General features: G+C 49.1%; 1 protein-coding gene across 1 annotated transcript in view; it reads left to right on the forward strand.

Moving 5' to 3' along the window:
- LOC149371979 (P protein-like) overlaps window positions 1-12,373 on the forward strand; it is a 299,148-nt gene that overhangs the window by 218,725 nt on the left and 68,050 nt on the right. The window contains exon 8 of the mRNA XM_089566332.1: window positions 1,219-1,324. Within this exon, the coding sequence (XP_089422458.1) occupies window positions 1,219-1,324 (106 nt within the window). The remainder of the gene's footprint in view (window positions 1-1,218; window positions 1,325-12,373) is intronic.

Raw genomic sequence — 12,373 nt, forward strand, 5'->3', positions numbered from 1 at the left:
AAACGCCGCGCAAACAGAGCCGGTCGCGCGGACGGAGCACGAAACGGCGCTGCAGCGTTGCCGCAGTTTGGGTTCAACGGCCGCCACAAACACAAACAAGCGCATGCGCCCCTTCCTCTACGGCGCCGCCGCTACTCTCTGCACATCCACAGTACCGTGCAGTATTACGGAGGCTGGAACTAGCGGCACCCAAGTGGCAGCCAGATATGTGCGAAAGTAATCGCGTATCGGAAAATATCGCGAGTGGTTCCGCGACGGGGTTGTCATATCATGGTTGATTATCGAGGTGGGTCAGCGCCCGTGCACACACCAATAACAAAACTTTTGTTTGTTTTCTTTTCACATATGAGCAGGTTTGTGAATTCACCCTTTTATTCGAAGAAGCCTTTTCGGGCTTCCGCAGCGCTGCACGGATTTAGTGCGACACACCGACAGCGTGCATCCTTACTGGTTGTTTTCCTCGTTGTTGTTGTTTTTGATGTTGTAACTGCTCCGTTGTTGTCGTGGCTTTTGTTACTTCTCGTCATTGTCGTGGCTGGCGAGCAAAAAAAAAACGCATTCCGACGCTCAGGTCAACGAATTCTCTGGGGCTGCTATACCGACGCACGAAGGCATTTCTAGTGTCTCACGTTTGAACGCATAGCGGCCGCACGTAATAGTGGATCCACTGCTGTGAACGTGAATTCGTTTTGCATTTTGTCGCTGCTGCTGCGTCGTGATTTACCTATGTGTATAGTTAAAGTACAAATGGAACTTGTCGGTGCAGCCGGAGAGCTGCGAATAGCAAAATCTCTACGAGTGATCAGTCCATTGCAGAAAGTGCAACGGGAATAGCTTGGTGAGGTTGTAGACGTAGTTGCGTTGGGAGCAGTAGAGTTCACTTTAAAACCGTAAGTATCTAAAGTAAACACTTCTTCGTTTTAACTGCCTTTTGCTGAACGCCTAGTTTGCTGAGAATGTACGATGCCTCCGCCACTGGACGTTTCGCGGTTGCGTCACGAGAATGCTTCTTCCAAGCCCGCTTACGACCTCGATACAAAGGGTTGCTAGCGGTGGCAGGCCGCCTTCTGGCCTGCATATGGGAGAACGCTGCTTTAGGAACCGAGCGCTTGCCCTTGTGTCTTGGTCTGTTCGATTATCGAGCAGCTTGCTGGGAAGCGGTTATGCCGCCCGTGCGTTAAAACAGTTGGGAAATAACGTCTCGGCTTTTCGTTCCAGTACAAAATACGCAACCGGAGCCTGCTGCTGAAGACTGGCATCGTGCTGGGATGCGTCATCCTGCTGTTCTTCTTGCAGAGCTTTCCCAACTTGCACCTCAGTCTGGGTGAGAGAAGACGTTCAATAACGCGCGGCTCACAGAGCGTGAAGTCAACTCCTGAGCGCTGTTTTTGTCACTATGATGATCATCATCATCAATGAGGGAGCCCTTAATGACCTATTACGGGATAATTCATAAACTAAGGATGTCGTCATGAAAAATGCATAGAACACGCGGCCAAAAAAGTTACACCCAGAAAAATCAGAAAACATGTTCAAGAAATTACAATCAGCGAAAAAAAAAGGTGCATTATTCTGCGTCACTGAATGCTATGACGGCCTGTGCGTAACTCTCGGTTTTTTTTTTTTTTTTCTGGCCGAGGACTTTTAGCGTACGCCTGGCCGCCGGCTATACTACGGCGGCTTCCCGGACGCACACTTCACATCCTTTGGCACTGCCCGCGAATTTCTCAGCTGGCCTCAACTCTTTTCTCTCTTCTCATCCCTCCCCTTCGTCTGTATACTTTTGAGGAGTGGCTGACGGATTCGTCAGCCTCCTCGACCGCCGTGCGCGCCGTGGTGCCCACGTTTTTGAACTGGGTCCTCTCGGGCGCTACGCCGTCCCAGTGATAGCCATCGTCTACTGCCTTGGACTTGCGCTCTCTGTATAAGTGTTTTACCTCTCTCACGACCCAGGCGGGACTCCTATTTAACTAGAAACAGACAAAGAAGAGGTCAACTTTTGACCCCTCCTTGGCGCTAATCCAGCGTCGGCACTCAGCCAGCCTTTGAAACAAAGAGGGCCTCGCAAAACGTTGCGTGTTATGAGTCTCGTGAAGAAAACAACTGCGAAAACAACGTGGACGGACGTATGCACGTGAGTATGGCGTGTGGATTGATAGAGGCCTTTCTTTCAAACACGCTATAGTCGGCTACAACTCAAGAACGAAGCGGCTTTTCCCTGTCAGAAGACCCCCCTTCCAGCCAATGGCATCGGCTGATTCTCGCGAGCCTGCTAGCGTTACAATGCAGGGAATGGCTGATAAAAGGGCATAGCACCCTCCCTCCGTGGTCGGGAACAGTACCCCCCCTCTGCATTGTCACGTAGCAGGTTCATGAGAATCGGCCGGCACCACTGGCTGGAAGTAGGCCCATTGACGGGGGAAAGCGCCATTTCGTTCTTGAGTTGTATGCGACTGTAGCAGGGTAGAAAGAAAGGCCTCTAGCAAAGCAAAGACCAATAGTTCGGCACTTCTAGTGGTATTGTTTTGTTGTCGCTTGTCCGAGAGCATTTATTGCTAAGAGGCTTGCATTCGAAGTTGAAGACAGTTTTTCTGCCGCATGGAATCAAACTAGGGACTCTCTGATGGCGAAATACCCGAAAAGTTACGTAAACTGACGTCAACCTGGACTCCGTGATCGCTGGCACTGAGCGGTGCGACCCAGAGGCAGCCGAAAGGAACACTGCCGACGGCCGGACGTTGAATGCCTCTATCAGTTGTCGCTACCGCCGCTTCGTTTACGTTTGAACCAGCGTTACGATACATCCCGTTCCCGATCCCGACAACACAGTTCTCGGAAAGAAAAGTTCTGGCAAAGAAAAGAACTGCGCACTGCTCTTCAGTGAGCTCAGCCCCACACAGCGTGCGATGATTGAGGGCTGATGCGGCGGGTCTTGTCGGATAGTCCGAGCGCCGAGAAGTCGGCAGCGTCTGCAGCAAGCCAAGCTATTGGTGAGGAAATTTCCACAGTCGGGCCACCGTCAGGACTGTTGGGTAGAGGCTGGTACGTACGGACATATTTAAATTTTGTAAGGATAGTCCTCGTAGCGCTGGTTATGCAGCCCAGCGTCATAATACACTGACGAAACTAACACGCCGAGCGGTGCGTTTGCTAACGTGGAGGTTCCTGCATCATCAGCTAGACACAGGTGTGTTCCTCGTGGCAGGTGCGTGCCGTGGCATGAACTTCGTCTGAGGAACACTTAAGAGGGTTGGTTGGTTAACTTAAAAGGGGCACTTGTAGTTCCTCTGCTACTCCGCACTTGTAAATCGAGGTGCGTCAAAAACGAAACCACGCGGGCACGCAGAGCGCATAGCCGCAAAGCACCAGAACGTACCGAAACTCAGCTGGCAGCATGTTGCGCCGCCAAGTGTAGGATTTCTTCGGCTTCCAACATTGAGGGTGTCTTTTCTCCATCTTCCTCGTATGATTAAAGGGCACTACCGGTTTCTCGTTATAACGAAACGGTTTATAACGAAACAATGGATATAACGAAGCAATGACGATTTCCTTTGGAAGCTCGGACAACACGGGCTATAACGAAGTTAGGCTGTAACTAAGTGATCGCCGGGCTCCTTCAACTTCGTTATAAAGAGGTTCAAGTATATCCAAACATGCAACCCGCATGCATGTTTGTCAGCATCAGAGACGCGTAGGTGTTTCCGTTGCTCCGTCAACGCGTTTGTTCTTGCGAGATTGGCCTGTGGGGTCGATACCTCTGTTTTAGTTATGGCTCTTTCCTACCTTACAAGAGCTTTGTTTTCAGTAAGAGTGATCTTTTTGCGGTTACGAGTTGGTATTCTATTGATACAAGCTCACTTCAATTTCTGCTCAGTGCCCCTTTAACTTCCAAAATTTACTCAGTCTATGAGGGGCGCCGTAGTGGAGGACTCCAGATAATTTTGACCGCCTGGGTTTCTTTAACGTGCACTGCCTTCGCACAGTACCCAGCTCTATAGCATTTTGCCTCCATCGAAATGCCACCGCCGTGGCCCGGATCGAACCCGCCTCTCTCGGGTCAGCAGCCGTGCACCATAACCAAAGCGCGACCTCGACGGCTGGCTTTATTCGCTACTGTACTCCTAAGTTAACGACTTTCGAAAGTTCTCAACCTTTGAAAGTTCTTAGGAACACTTGAAACACTTTTTAAAGTTCTTAGAAGTCGTTTTCCAGCCGCTAGTTTCGAGAAATAGAGAAGGGCAGTTAGAACCATGACGACGTATTATTTAGTTCGCTAAGCGATGGCCTTTCACTCGTTTCCTTACGTTCGTCATAAGTATTAGTACGGCCCAAAAATTGAGGGCGAAAGCACCACTCCAGCCGTACCAACCCTGAGCAAGAATCTTGTATTGTTTGATCGGAGTTACTCGGGCAAACTAGGGTTAGTTCGGAGGAGCGTCGCGCAAGCTGCAGCCATTGGGAGGTAGCTCGGGTAAGTTCGGAGGCGCGTCGTGCCAGCTATAGCCGAGTGGAAAGAGGACGATAGAGATTGAGAAACGCGGTTGCGTGCACACGCAGCGATCGTTTCTTCTTGTCCATGCAAAAATTCGTCACAAAAAACTCTCTGTGCACCCCAATTCTTGACCGAAACTGCTGTGTGGGCATGCGCCTTTGTACGAGGTTAACAACAACAGGTGCCAGAAAGAAGAGACGAAGAATGAACACTTGCTTTCGCACGTCTACTCGGTTTAACTATATTAAAACCCTACCAATTTTTTCAGTCCTTTACTTATATGCTGTGCTGTATTTCTAAAAGCACAGAACAAAATGTCGACCTTTGTTGAAAAAGATCATATTGTTCAGATACTCCGCTTGTTCCGTCATTTGTGTGCGGCGGGCTGCGGGCGACGTCAGCTCTTAGCTGCATGCTCTCTCTCGACCAGAGCCGCCTCTCGAGACTGTTGGCTTTCGTGCTCCTGGCGAATCCTCTTGAAAAAAAAAAAAAATTGGAGGCGACACATAAGCTCCGCCTTAAGCGTATGACGCGATAGCGCCCATATATGCAAATTCCCATAATATCCCATATAATTCCCATGTATATCCCTGGGAGTCCTCATACCCCTCCTGGCGCAGTGGTGCAGCGGGTAAGCGATGCGCCACCACCTTGCGATGACAGGTGCTCTCAGCGGTGGGTCTTGTGCGGGCAAGGTAGCTCTTCCCGGACAACCTCTCGCGACCAATCATTAACTGCCACCTGGAATCGTATGCAGCTTGCTCGCAATCTGGCGGGCAGGTTTTGATGACGCATATAGGTCACGTGACATAGGTGGCCCACCTATAGGGTGCTTCTCCGGGGATTTTTCGCTTACAATACCTACGACGTCGAAGACGCCGACACCCACGATGACGACGCCGGATTTTATGCAGATCGGGAGCTTTAACGCTATAGCGTTAAAGGCTTGGCGCAGAAAGGTGCCCCTCGTGACGTCAGTGCCACCTCGTGACGTCACTAGCAAAAAACGACTCCGTGATCCCTGTTTGCAAGTGTCTGGTGGTGTAGCCTATCATCAGGGATCTGCAGGCCAAAAAAAAAATGTCGGTCGATTTGGGTAACTAGGCCCAATCCGGATATGTGCGCTAGCATGCGGACAATCGTCGGTTGGAGCTGCGACCTACTAAGTGTAACCAGGCTACCACCTAATTACCACCCCAACTTCGTCTTCCGTTTAACTAGTGTGCAAGCATCACTCGGATCACGTTCTCCTGCTAACCATTGCTGCTCATTCCGCTTAGCTCGGTGCACTTAAGAAGCGGTGCCACCTAATTAGCGCCCCGGGTTCTCGCCTGGTTAACATCGGCTACACCTGTGCAAGTAAGTCACCCGGTGGGCAGGTGAGCAGTGGCACAGTGGCGCAGTGGCGCAGTGGCGCAGTGGCGCAGTGGCGCAGTGGCGCAGTGGCGCAGTGGCGCAGTGGCGCAGTGGCGCAGTGGTGCAAGGCAGTTGCTATGGCAGGTGTTGCCATTGGTGGAACTTGGGCTCCTTGGGTTTGGGTTGCGACCCGGGTTGCTCTTCCCGAGCATCCTCTCACAATTAAATGGGCTGCCGCCTGACACGGTGGGCGGATTGTCCACCACCTGATGGGCAGGTGAACAGGCTGACACAAACCGGCTTCAGACAAGCAGACAACGTCCAAATGCGGGTAATAGCCACTATAAGTTCTAGAGAACTAAAAGAAAAGCCTTGGCGCACAGCAGCTACTTAGCTGATGAAAATGGGCGGTTTTTGGCGACAGCTGTATTTCGTTTTTTGACCTATTCTAGCTTATAAAAGCTCTGTTTTCGGCGAGGGTACGTGCAGGCTTACTTCCATCCGTCTTAAGTGTCCCTTTAGAAGCGTATACCGTCACCGAGATGCTCCCATCGCGTTCCTTGCTTTATCTTACGCTGACGCAGGCGCCTGAAAGGCGGAAAGGATGCGTCCCGGCATGCGCGGTATGTCTGCGGAGGGCAGGCACGGGGGAGGCGAGGAAGGTTCGAGAGAAAACATTCCGTTGAGTGCGCGCCAGGCTGCGCAGCGGTTGTTAACACGCAGCGCGAACAACAACAACAGCACGGGCAGATGGCGACGCCTGCTTCCGAGCTCTCCGCGGGACGTTTGCTTACTCCGGACTCCACGCGTCTTCAACGCAGTGCCTCCAAACGAACAACGCCCAAGTACATCGTTTGTAGAGCACGCGATTCCTTTTTTTTTTTCCATCTAGCAACGTTTTCGTTTCTCCAATCTTAACTTTTTAAAGGAGAGGAGACTGAACGAGAGTACATAAAGCGAGGAAAAGCGGCACACGTTGAGGACCATGTCTTACCGCCGCTGGTTAAAAACAGAATGAGCGTGCTTTGTTTGCAGCAGCACGAGAGCGACAAGAACCAGTGCCTTGTTTCCATAAGGGATTCGGGTCCTGATGCTAAACACTGTCTGGAAAATATTGCGCAACGAGAGAAAACAAAAAAGAAATAGGAAAAGGAAGTCTTCGTTTTGCTTGCTGCAGGGCAGTGTGTCAAAAGAGAATAGTGATGTGCAAGCCCCAGCTTTAGTTTAGCCGCGGCAGCGGCACGGGAAGTTCAGCCGTGCAGTGCTCGGCTGTTTTGCTTCACTTCTGGGCGAGCGGAGATGAAACGAAGCTTTGAAAGCGTGCGAAGACGCACGTACGCACAGTTCCGTGCACAGCCAATCCGAACCCGCTGTTGAGCACCAAATTTTCAGGTTATCGTTTTCTTTCCTTCTTTTTTTTTTTTTTTTTTTTTGCGGGGAACGGTGCGCGGGTCTCCAGGAATGACAGAACTGGAGACGATATGCCACATAATATTTTAAATAATCAATTTCAGCGCTGTTTTTTTGCGTCGAGTTTTGGTTTTGGATGCCACACACTGTGTCATCAAAGGACGGCCTGCAGCTCACGTCCGTTCACAAAAGAGTGGCGCTTTCGCTGTCCCTTCGTCTGCTGCGGCTACGAATCGCGTAACCTCCGCAAGCCACACCGGCTGTCTTCAGCTGACGGAGTAGTGAACGAGTCACTGTGTAGTGAGCGGACGTGAGTTGCGGCGTTTCTTTGTACTGGATCTGTAAACTCGACGGAAACAACAACTGTGAGCGTAAAAAAAAAAAAGTTCTGTGATTAATTATTTCGAGCCCATGAGGGCGTACTTTCTCCTTTATCTTTTTTATAGTACATACGGCCTTACGCACCATATGAGCGAAAAAGGTAATCTGGAAACTTGATATTCCTGTTCCTTTTAAAAGACCTGAATCAGGCTTTGCCGCATGCTCTCTCTCTCTCTGTATTGAGCTTTCTACCTTCTCTCCGCGGTTAACTTGCTGGATCCTGGAGGAGCGGTCTGTTTTCAACACTGCCAGTCATCGGCCAAGAATGCATCAGTGGGCTTCAGTTATTCATTTCTCTCGAGAAGTATTTGTAAATGTCGCTTCCAATCTTCTTGTGTGAGGAGGCCTGCCGAACGTCCATGGTGTTATTTCCAACGATGCAAATTGTCCTGCGATATGAGGTCGCCTTGCTCGGCTGCTGACCCCAAAGACGCTGGTGCGACCCCGGCTGCGGCTGTCCACTTTCGATGGAGGCGAAATCCTAGAGCCCCATGTGCTGTGCGATGTCAGTGCACGTTAAAGAACCCCAGGTGGTTGAAATTTCCAGAGCCCTTCACTACGGCGTCTCTCATAGCCTGAATCGCTTTGGGACGTCAAACCCCATAAACCAAACCATGAGGTCGCCTTGTGTTAGTGGCACTCGAACACAGCACCTCTGTCATATGAGGTGGTTGCTGTCCCTTCAGGCTATGATATACAGGTATGTTCGTGTGTGCGTGCGTATTGTGTCGGCCAGGGTGCTCGATATGAAATGCACATGCATTACCTAAAGAGAGAGTCGAATTGTACTTGCTCGGCATCGTGGAATGTTGCCTGCTTTGGTTACACTGGACATATTTTAGAGCTTAGGACAGCGTTGAACACCCTATCATTTTGCGACGGTTGCAGTTCCTGAACTTTGCAAACTATTTTGTAGCACAGATTTGTATATTCCTGCAAAATAAAGTTTCTTTTTGTGTTTGTGAACGTGTGGTGGGGGGGGGGGGGGGGGGTGCACGAGGGGTGTACCTTAAGGGGCTGCCCTGTACCGTGTGGCTTCAGTTCCGTTCCCATTAAAAGCGAAGTTTTCGCTTACGTCTACGCGGACGGCATTGCGGTTTTCGCAGCTGTGACTGTCATCCATTCACTTTATGCTCGCTTGCAGTCCTGTTGAAGTGCCCTCGAACAATGGCTATGTACGTTTAATATAAGCAAGTGTGTGATCCTTGTTTTCTCGGAACAGGATAATGTATCCGTCTCTCTTACTTAACACCTTGGGCAGATTCGCTGACTGCAGTTCTTATACTATCTGGACGTCATTTACGACGAAAAACTTACTCGGCGTATACACAAAGACCTTGTCGCGACGCAAGGGGTTCTTGCCTTCGCTATGTCGCCTTGGTTTTGTAGTTGTCGGGTCAGGAATGCGGAGAGATGCGCCTCTAATGATTTATAGAATGTACGTCTGACAAATTTTCGAATTCGGATTCGTCCTGCTCTCTGGCTTTCCTACCTACACGCTTCATCACTTTGTTCTTTTGGAACGGGAAGCACTTCTGTAATGCCTGAGGCTCCCCATGTTTGTAGCTAATCATGTGGTGCACCTTCAAGCCCGAATTTCGCACCTGTTTTCTACAGGCTTAAATTTCGGACTGTGCAGACCTGCCTAAACTATATGAAACGCGTTGCCCCCGCTATCGCTGTTTTTTGTTGCCCGTCCTCACCCGTTTTAGGCGTCCGTTTGCCTTTTCCTCACACCTCACTTGTTATTTTTTTGCAAGCTCTACATGACTCATTAACGGTGAGAATATACAGCATCTTTCCGGCGCTCAGCTGTGTGGCCCGTGTTCAGATTATGTTTGACGACATCATTACCAACAATGCTAAAATTTTGTCGTCCTTCATTCTGAACAGCTTTCTCGCAGGGTCATTTAGGGAACCATCCGACTGAGATTATAACTGCAACCGGCGCCTCGCAAAGCAGCGAAAAGGCAGGTGTGGGAATACTCTTTCCGTCGCTGGATCGGTCTTTTTTTTTCCTGCTCGGTTTCATTCTCATTTATCACGCGGAGTTTCTGGCAGTAGTGCTTGCGCTGCGCAAACTAGAGCTCTCTCTTTCCTCAGTGACAGTAATTGCTGGTTCTTTATCATTGTGCTCTTCTCTCGTTTCGTCCGTTGACTCTGCTACTTACACATTACATTCACATTACATTCACTGTTTCCTCGTCATCCGTGCAATGTACATTTCATATGGGCGCCTAGTATGACTTTAAATGCGGTTGCTGATAACCTGGCAAAGGCTTCCATCAATGGCCCCGCGTCAAGTGTTCCCCTGGCTGCCGCGTGCGTATCGTCACGGCTGCTAGGTTTCGAAGATGATAATTATTAACCGAGCAAAGCGAGTTGCTTTCAACATCTTCAGATTATCAACACCCCCGGTATTCCTGGAGCAGGAAATTTTACCAGACACGACAGATTGAAAGCTCGCATACGAGACTGCGGTGCCGTGTTTCACCGCTAAATGCCTGCAAACACAGGTCCAGTCAGACGATATATCCCCTATGCGCATTTTGTCGCGAACCCGAATCAATCGACCATTTTTTCCTCTCTTACTGCCGCTTCTTCTATTTGTGAATGAGGTTGTTGGCGAGGCCTTGCAGCAGCTGGGCCTTAGCTTGCGCAGTCTTATTGTTCTCTCTTTCGGCGCCACAGTGCTTGTGTGCAGCCCCAGGACTGTTTTCTACGCCGTTCAAAACGCTGTCATGCTAAGTCTTACAGTACCCTTTCTCTTTCCGTTGAATTAAGACCACCCAACTATCTCCGGCCTGCTGATGTTCTACATTTTTGGTTTTCTTTCTTTCTTTCTTTCTTTCTTTCTTTCTTTCTTTCTTTCTTTCTTTCTTTCTTTCTTTCTTTCTTTCTTTCTTTCTTTCTTTCTTTCTTTCTTTCTTTCTTTCTTTCTTTCTTTCTTTCTTTCTTTCTTTCTTTCCTTTCTTCCTTTCTTTCTTTCTTTCTTTCTTTCTTTCTTTCTCTTCCTTACTTTCTTTTCCTTCTTTGTCTTTCTTTCTCTCGTTCTTTCTTTCTTTCTTTCCTTCTTTCCTTCTTTCTTTCTTTCTCCCCTTCTTCCTTTCTTTGTTTTCTCCCGGAGCTCTCCGGCTGATCAGCCTCTCTATGCTACCCGATTCTTAACCGTACCCCTAGTGCGAGTATATTTTTTATGCCATTGGTTGCGTTGCTTGGAACAACAAGTCATGAACTGTAAATTGTAAATTGTGTGGTTTAACATCCCGAAAAGATGCGGCCCGAAGCGGCTAGGACGTGCTTTGTGTACAATAACATTAGTGAAACAAAATAAAGCGGCAAAACAATGTAAATAGTATGAAAGAATGCGTACAAAAATAACAAGGGTGCCCAAATGAGTCGCAACTCGCAATAATGATGCGAAAAGAAGCAAGAGCGAAAAGAAGGGGAAGATATAAGAATTTGTGCAGGGTGAAACGGCGAGAAAATTGGGTTGTTATTGATCTGTCAAAATTCGCGAGGTTGTTATCAGTAGCAACGCGTGAGAACAGGCTAGTGTAACTATTTTTCTAAGGCTGAATGAATTCGCGAAAAAAAATCCGAATGACACATAAGTGCGACCATGCGTCAGAACATGGCTATGATCTGACGGAAGACGTCACGATGAAGTCAAAAGCAATGATAAAGTTTGGGTAGTAGTGAAAAGTGAGGAAACGTGTTCTGACGTAATAAGTTCTCAATTTGAGTGCAGTTCATTAGCGATGGACGCTGGAGGAAGATGAGCGCTCCAAGAAGGAGGAGGATAAACTTTATTTCCGCCGACAAAAATAGCAGATAGTGTGGTGTTACAGCCCCATCAAGTGGCCATGAGCCCATGGCGTTCGGCGACTTCTAGGGCTCTTGTCACAACCCGGATCTGTGTGACCGAGTCGGAACTGAGCAATGCGGCCTCCCACTGGTCTGAATTCGAGAGCTGCAAACCGCGAGGGGGGGAGACCCTAGGGCAGGCCCAGAGTATGTGGAATAGAGTGGCATGTTGGCCACACAGTTGACAAGAAGGAGAGTAGACCCCAGGGTATATGCGGGCATATATCGCTGGGCTGGGAAAGGTGTTCGTTTGGAGTTGCCTCCACACAACCTCTTGGGGTTTGGTGAGAGAGCTATTTGCGGGGGATATGAGCGCTCTAAAACGACGATGTCCTGAAAGACATGGTTTTGCTGGACGCTGATCCTTCGAACTAGTTCCCCTGTGGTTCATTAATGATACCCAATTTTAGGACGGCTTTGTGAGGTGTATGAGAGCTTACGGAAGCCTGTTGGAACTTGGTTTCAGTTAGAGCCAAGGAGGCCGAGGAAACGCTTCACTGAAACTAGAGTAAGAATAATGTGTCACTTGAGATCGGGACGTTAACAGGCATGAGCGAGTGAGGCACAAATTTTGCTCATTGTCAACCCATGCTATACGCCTATGTGGGAATAAAAATTAAGCAAGCTGTCCGTCAGCGCACTTCATTTTATAGAAATGAGTGCGCTAGAGGACAGCTCACTCCCTCATTACTCCTTTCTGTGTAGGGTTTAGGGTCTACAAGAATGGTGTTGAAGTTGGGGGACGTCTTCAGCAGGCATTGTTCAGCCTCAGCGGTACAGCTTTCGCGGTAGCGTTTACATGTCGCTAAAGTGTATGTCTTAAAGCGCCATTGAGGGTAAATTCACGTTGTAATGTAACGAAACATT

This window comes from Amblyomma mixtum, chromosome 1 (assembly GCF_055824585.1).
Source record: "Amblyomma mixtum isolate Tamu chromosome 1, ASM5582458v1, whole genome shotgun sequence".
Classification (NCBI taxonomy): Eukaryota; Metazoa; Arthropoda; class Arachnida; order Ixodida; family Ixodidae; genus Amblyomma; species Amblyomma mixtum.